General features: G+C 37.1%; 1 protein-coding gene across 2 annotated transcripts in view; it reads right to left on the bottom strand.

Annotated features, from left to right (window-relative positions):
• Positions 1-2,045: 2,045 nt before the first annotated feature.
• Positions 2,046-7,350, bottom strand: part of PTGES2 (prostaglandin E synthase 2) — a 22,511-nt gene continuing 17,206 nt past the window's right edge. For both annotated transcript variants that reach the window (XM_089669014.1, XM_089669015.1), the window contains exons 6-7: positions 7,195-7,312; positions 2,046-4,271 (exon numbers count right to left, since the gene is read on the bottom strand). In XM_089669014.1, the coding sequence (XP_089525140.1) occupies positions 4,143-4,271; positions 7,195-7,312 (247 nt within the window). In that variant the 3' untranslated portion in view covers positions 2,046-4,142. The remainder of the gene's footprint in view (positions 4,272-7,194; positions 7,313-7,350) is intronic.

Genomic DNA, 7,350 nt, shown 5'->3' with positions numbered 1-7,350 from the left:
CCTCTTTTATTCAGTTTATTTATTGACTCTAGTCTGAATGGTACATGGCATCAGTAATAGTTTCATAGTATCAGTCACAGCCCATATTAGGTAGACGGCTAGAATATATATATATATATATATATATATATATATATATATATATATATATATATATATATATATATACATACATACATACATACACACACACACACTCACACACACATAAATACACGTCTTTGAGAAGAGACACCGTATATGTTTGTATCATGCAATATCTTATTGAGTATAGTTTGTTTTAGATCATTCAGAATTTGTATATCCTATTATCCCTTTCTCTTATGTCCAGTAGATTTATGCCCTTTTCTTATGTCCAGTAGATATAAATATCTAGTATGTATCTTATCACACTAATTATTAATTTATGTCATCAATGTTTCTAAATTTATATTTGTGAGATTTTATTAGGTATTTATCCTATCAGATTATAATTTATTTATGGTCCCATTGTTCATGTCCTTTATGTCCACTAGATTTAGATATTGAGTATATCCAACCTGCCGTATTAATTATTTATTCATGCCCACAATTTTACATGTCATTTTATGTTATATCAAGTATTTATTCACGTCCCCCTTTGTTCATCTCCTTTATGCCCATTCGATTGAGATATTGAGTGTATTTATCTGCCATTATTTATTTATCCAATCTGCCAGATTAATTATTTATTTATGCCCATATGCTTTATGTATTTAGTATTATTCATATAGATGAGCATAGGGAGTAATCTTCTGGGGATCAGATCCCCCTGTACTTGCTCCAGGTGTTGTCAGAATAATCTCCTTGGCAGAGTGAGATTGGAGCATTATATCTATACACAGGTCCACAAGAAATTGGTGCCTGAGACCATGTGACGGTATCCAAGAAAATGGCACTGACACAGATGTTTTGCATTAGTGTATAGGTTAGGCTTGACATCCAATCGGCTACTCTTAATGAAGTCACGTGACGTGACGCATAGAGTACGCTGATGACGTCAAGCCGCAAACCTGAAGTACACGTGCCGCCATTTTGGAAAAGAGATTCCTGTACATTGTTACCAAGACATGCTGTATAGTGAGTTTTTATCCTGCAGTGTCCCAGGTGGACACTTCTAAATGTGAGTTTACTTTGATTGTTTTAATAAAGTCCGTTTTACTTGGCAATATGGAGCATTTTTTTCCTATGATTGTGGAGCATTCTGGAGAGTCTTAAAGTACTGACGGTGGTGAAGATCTGCATACCAGTATACCCTCCCGGGTTAAAGGGAAAAGCGTAGTTTGACCTGGCATTACGGGTCAAACCTGGAGGTGAGCGCAATAGTGTGTTGGCGGTGAATGTACACTAAGGGGTGGCACAGGAGCACCGTACACGTGTATGCAGTAGTGTGATTACACTGAACCACATGGAGTACAGTGTATTTAAAGGGATGGTTCACCATTGTTTGAAGATTTAATTCATGAGACACTTGTTGCTGGTGTATCTGGACCACGATATATAGGAGACATACCGCACAAGCACACGTGAAGATATTTGAGATTTAAAGGGACAGTTCACTATTAAGTACAATTTATTTGGTATATATATTCATTTTAGCACTGTTATGTGCAAGTCTATGGTTATTAATGTGTATGCATTGAGAAGATATTGAGTGTAGCACATATCTATTGTCACAAACACCATTTCTGTTTCACTATTCATATATGCATGTTTGTATTATTAGCACCATTTTAGTTTATACTGTTGCGCTGCACTTTTATATTTTGATTTATGTTCACCTGTACTTCACTTTATTTCAATCCTCATCACAATTACCATCATAGTGTCATAAAATGTGTCCAAAACATGAAAAGCTATGAAACCACCCTGCTCTAACATAATCCAAAACAAAATAAACTTACATAATTACATAGGTGTAAATTGGTGGTAATGGAACCTTGACATTATTACAGAACAAGTCCAGCGAATGTGTCCAACTACTAGTAACTATGCCACCACCTGGATAAATGAAAACAGAAAGTGTCTTTATTCCACTCATCTTTAATCTACTGACCAGCAATCCAAAAAAAAACAAAAACAAAACAAAACATTAGTAAAGGGATTACCATTTTCCAATGTATTCCTAAATTAGGAAGCGACCAAGAAAAGCCACAGCTCTCTAAAGTGCTTTATTATAAATGGAAGGGACCATACACACTCTGTCATAGGGTCTTGCATATTAATGGTGAACCTGCTGCCTCTTTATAGCAGAGGCATATGTTTTTTCCACACCGGCTGCCTTGGTGAGGTCATTTGCCCTTGCTGATAGGTATAGTAGACTTTAGACTGGCTCATATTTCCATCAGATTGACCTGTTACTCAAACTGGGGAAGAGAAACGCAATCAGAACTTAGGTTGACTGGGTTGCAGTACTATTTTACCAGTTATTAAAGCGGAAGTTCACTCTCACAATCAACAATGACTTTTTTAATCCTTATGCTGCTAATATTAGTAAACAGATAGGAAAGTACTGTACATTACATTTGCTTGTTTAAACGTTTTTTTCCCCTTCAGTTACTTCCTGGTTTCCATGCCTAGGCAAATGATGTCAAACATCCAGGAGTCTTCAGGAAGGGGCTTTTTCAGCTAAGCACACCCTCCTGCCTGAGCCAATTGCAGATGGATTCCAGGGAGTAAATTCATCTGCCCTTAAGATGACTGCAGCCTGAAATGCTACAGGGGTATTTTTCGAAGTGATTTCTCAGCAAAAAAAAGCATGGAGACATGAATGGATGGGAAGGTTTTCTTTGAATAATAAAAATGAATTATAGTGTTTTTGGTATGTGCTGCTCAGATGCAGTGTAGTTCTGCTTTAAGGAACTATTTAGTCTCTAATTTTCTGAAATGTTATGATAGAGATGCTGGAACTGCCATTGCCAGCTTGTAGAAGCATGCTCCAGGGCTGTAACTCTTCCCTTTTTTTTCACCATTCGGTGAGTAAGTTACCTGGAACAAGCATACTGATGTATTGGGACTCCTGATGGATTAGGGATGAGATCTCTGGAGCTTGGGTCCAGTCAGCAATTTGGACTTTTTTTTTTTTAGGCTGTTAAATGTTAAAGCATGCGCGATATAAAGGTACCCCAATCCCCTCATAAATGGGGATAGTCTCAGCCAAGAGTTGTGCCCACATCACATCTCTACCCCTTCCAGCGTCATTATCCTATGATCCAAACACAGATCACAAGATAATGGCACCTGATATTGCAAAAGGCAGAGACATGTAGCAGAAGCAAAGCAGTCAGCCATTTGTGGGAAGAACTTGAGACTTTTGGATTTATTGAAAATCACAGTAACAGTCTTTATTGATACTAAATGTTTAAAGCTTTATTATTTAATCAACTGTTAACTTAAAGGAAAACTGTACTGAGATAAATACATGACTGCTAATGCTTATCTTCTAAGAGTGCTAATACTGTAGTTTGTCTCTGATTTCAGTACTTTCTGAGTCCATGACCTAACACAAGCATGCAGCTCAGAAAGTCAGAACTCCTGATCTACATTAGCAGGTCATGGCCTCAGGATGTATTGGATTCACTAATCAGCTTGACAGTTCGGTAACTAGAATTTTAAAAATAGAGGCCTTGGCAGCCATTACAACGTATTAGATTCACTGATCAGCTTGACAGTCAGGTAACTAGAATTTTAAAAAGAGAGGCCTTGGCAGCCATTATATTCTCTCAGTACAGATTTCCCCTAAACTCGAATCTTAAATCTTTAAAGAAATACAAAATTAATATATTATAAGCAAGATACTTGTGTGAGAAGACTCTGAAGGAAGCTGCATTCTCTCATAGCAAACTGCATATACTAGTTGACCCTACCTCTCTGAAGAATTTCCAATGGCTGTGTTTTATCACAAGTAGACTGGTTTTAAACCGTTGATAATTTCATGTGGAATTAATTTTACCTTACTGCAGAAGAGACCATCTTATGACCATTGTCAATCCAACCATTAAAGGTAAATTGCATTTACCATGAGGAATCTGCTAAGCAGAGGCAAATCACAACTTCTGGTTTGAACAGTTTGTAAAGCCCTTGAAGAAAAGTATATTCCCATAAAGGAATGTTCATGTTTTTTCTCAGTGCAAAGCTGCTTTTTCTTGTATGGTGCTGGTCATTCTCTGGTACCATGGTTTAATCTTGGTATTTGCCATCATTTCATCAAAGGATTTCAAGCCCTCCATAACTCTAAGGACTCCATATACAGCCTGTGAGAGTAAAACACAAAGGAACAATGGAAAAATGGCTATAAAATATACAATTTGCCAGAAAAACATTTGGGTTTATACAATTCATTAAAGCAGAGTTAAATTGTGCTGGGGAAATGGGGTATAGGATGAGAAGCAATTGTTGTGAAGTTATGCTTTACATACTAGCACATTATTTCATGCCAAATTCACTTGCCATATATGCCTTCCGGACAGGTGTCTTCTTTCCTGAACCATTCATGATGTAATTCCTGTGTATGAACCTTTGAGCTAAATTATCCTGGTACTTGGCTCCCAATATTGGCATTTTATAATGCAAAGTGTGTGACCGGAATGTACACTCAACATGTGCCATTTAACAAAACATTTTCTACCACTGCAATTTATTTTTTTATTTTCAATAGAGTTGGTTCTCTAGAGGTTCCTTCCGGAGTTAGTTCTGGCCAGCTCAGTGGATTGCTTTAAAAAAGGCCTGGATTATTTCTTGCATACACAGAATATAACTGGATACTAACATTTATAGGTAAAGTTGATTCAGGGAATATCTGATTGCCTCTCAGGGGATTGGGAAGGAATTGTTTCCCCTGCCGGAGCAAATTCCATCCTGCTTTGCTGGGTTTTTTGCCTTCCTCTGGATCAACTGTGGGTATAAAACTATAACTTTTTTTTTTTTATGGTTGAACTGGATGGGCTTTTGTCTTTTTTCAGCCAGACTATGTAATAGATTTTTATTGTTCAAGACAGGTAAGTAACCAGCATACATAGTGTAACCCAGTAGATGCACAAGGGTAGGGGTACAACATAAAAACGATCACATAAAATGGTGAAACAGAGAATATTCAGGGTAGCTCAAAGATGGGATAACTCCTAGACAGACCCTCACATGAACTTCTTGCAACTAAAAGTCAGTATTAATGAACAGAAGGACCAGGAGAAGAGAAAGTTAAAAAAGTTAACCCGAGAGAGTTATCCACTGAAAAAGCACAGCAACTCAATAGTATCCAACATTCAGGCACCGGAACCTGAAATGCTCCTCAAAACAGTTGACGCCATGTGGAAGCATAAAAATGAAAAAGAACCCCCTTCCCGCCTCAACAGGGCAATAGCACATAGAAAATCTTTCAGATAAAAGGGATAATGAAGAAATAGAGTAGGAAGAGAAAAGAAGCAAGAAAGGAAAAAGAACAAGGCAGACCAGTCACTTGCCCTATGCCAACCTCCGAAAAAAGTAGCAAAAGGTCACTATGCAGCAGGGTGGATAAAAACCAATGATTTTTTTTTTAAAAATCAAAAAAATCAGATTTTTTTGATTTAAATTGGATTTTTTTTAAATAAAATGCTTTTTGAGGAAAATATATTACCATCCAAAGGTTATTCCATCATGAAATAAAGATTAGTTTTTTAATTATGTAGAATAAGGCTGTATATGTTTAATTTTTTTGGTAAATAAACTCCATGAATCCATTCACAATGTCATGCTCTTCCAGAGGTTTTTGTAAGATTATTGGGCAGTTTCTCTGCCTACAAGATATTATCACAGACGTTTGGTTTACTTTTGCAGTTCTCAAAACTGAATTTGACTCAGCGGAGATCACATGCCTCTTCTTCACAGCAAAAATGTTATAACATGAACAGAGTTAAGAAAAAGACCTTAATCCTAACTTCTACAAACCTATGAATACAGAATCAACCCCTTCACTGCTAAGTTTCAAGAAGTTCAGTGAATAGAATAGAAACAATATTTTTCTGATTGTTTGGAGTGGAATAGATCTGCACAAGAAGAAAGTGAAACTAAGTGTGAGGAGGAAGGGGCTGACAGTCTAAGTTTCTTAAAATATATATATTTTGTTTACCCAAATTAGTTACAAACATGGATGTTTGTTTAAGCAAATCACATATGCTGGAATGTTGTTGTTTCAGTTGAATAAATCTATTTAAATTGTTATTATTAAGGTAATGATTATTTTTCTCCTTCCTAAGTACAACAGAAAAGTTGTCCAAATATGAATGATTAACCTATTAAACTGGGGATAAAAAAACTAATATGAAAAGTTGTTATTCTAAAAATCTTCATCTACTTGTATATTAAAGTTATACCAGCAAGAATTAGTCTTTATGTAGAAAACTAGGATTTAAATCAAGCCTTACTGACTAGTGATTTAAATCAGTTTGATTTAAATCAAATCCACCCTGCTATGCAGGTTTGTAAGTTTTGTATCCACGGTGAGCAGACACTCTCAGTGTTATTCTTTGTCCTGGTGATTTTTTCAAGTAGCGTTATCCAATTAAGTTTACTCTTAAAGTGGAACTACACTCACCCCTGCTCCAGCGATGCGGTGCCCCCCTGCTCCCCACCCGGGCGCTGACATCTTCAGGTGCCTGGCTTTTGGGTCTCAATTGCCGGCCGCTGTCATTGGCTGGGGGAGAATGACATCACTTCTGCACATGCACAAGAGTTCCATCAAATTTGGCATTGCCGATTTTGAACAATGAGCTGCACATGCGCAGCTCACTGTACAGGGGCAGGCAGGCAGGTAACTTTAATGCAGGAGAGACAAAGCATATCTCTTCTGCATTAAAATTCCTGCCTGTTCATTTTTCTTTTTTTACTTAAAGTTCCACTTTTACGATATTAATGTCTATTACAGGATTCTTTCAAGTAGCTATTTTTCTGCAGCCAAAGATCTATAGAAGATCTACGATTGAGCATGTTTAGAAATACCAGCTATAGGTTAGTTTATGATAAACGTTCCCAAAAATCCACGCACAGCACTCCTAGTGACTTAATGGATCAATGCATGCATTCTGATCAAAAAACACATGGGGACAAGTCCACAAAGTGTGAAACATTGCTCCTAGCAGTTTATTTTTTTCAACTTTAGTTCCAGTCTAAATCATATGGGGGGTTAGGGACCAGCCTTACCAGATCTGCCAGGTTTGGCTCCGAACCTCCCAGGAACATTCTGTGTTTCCCCACAGCTTTAACCCAGGTGTCAGCGGCTTTATACAGGTCCTGCCTCACATCATCTTGTAAGTTGTGCCTGTGACGACAAATCATTGTAGAAGAGGTCCAAAGGAT

The sequence above is a fragment of the Staurois parvus genome, unplaced genomic scaffold, assembly GCF_062004578.1.
Source record: "Staurois parvus isolate SC_StPar_1 unplaced genomic scaffold, SC_StPar_1.0 ptg000068l, whole genome shotgun sequence".
NCBI classification, from domain to species: domain Eukaryota; kingdom Metazoa; phylum Chordata; class Amphibia; order Anura; family Ranidae; genus Staurois; species Staurois parvus.
The sequence above is the reverse complement of the archived record's forward strand: the minus strand, read 5'-3'. Positions and strand labels throughout refer to the sequence as shown.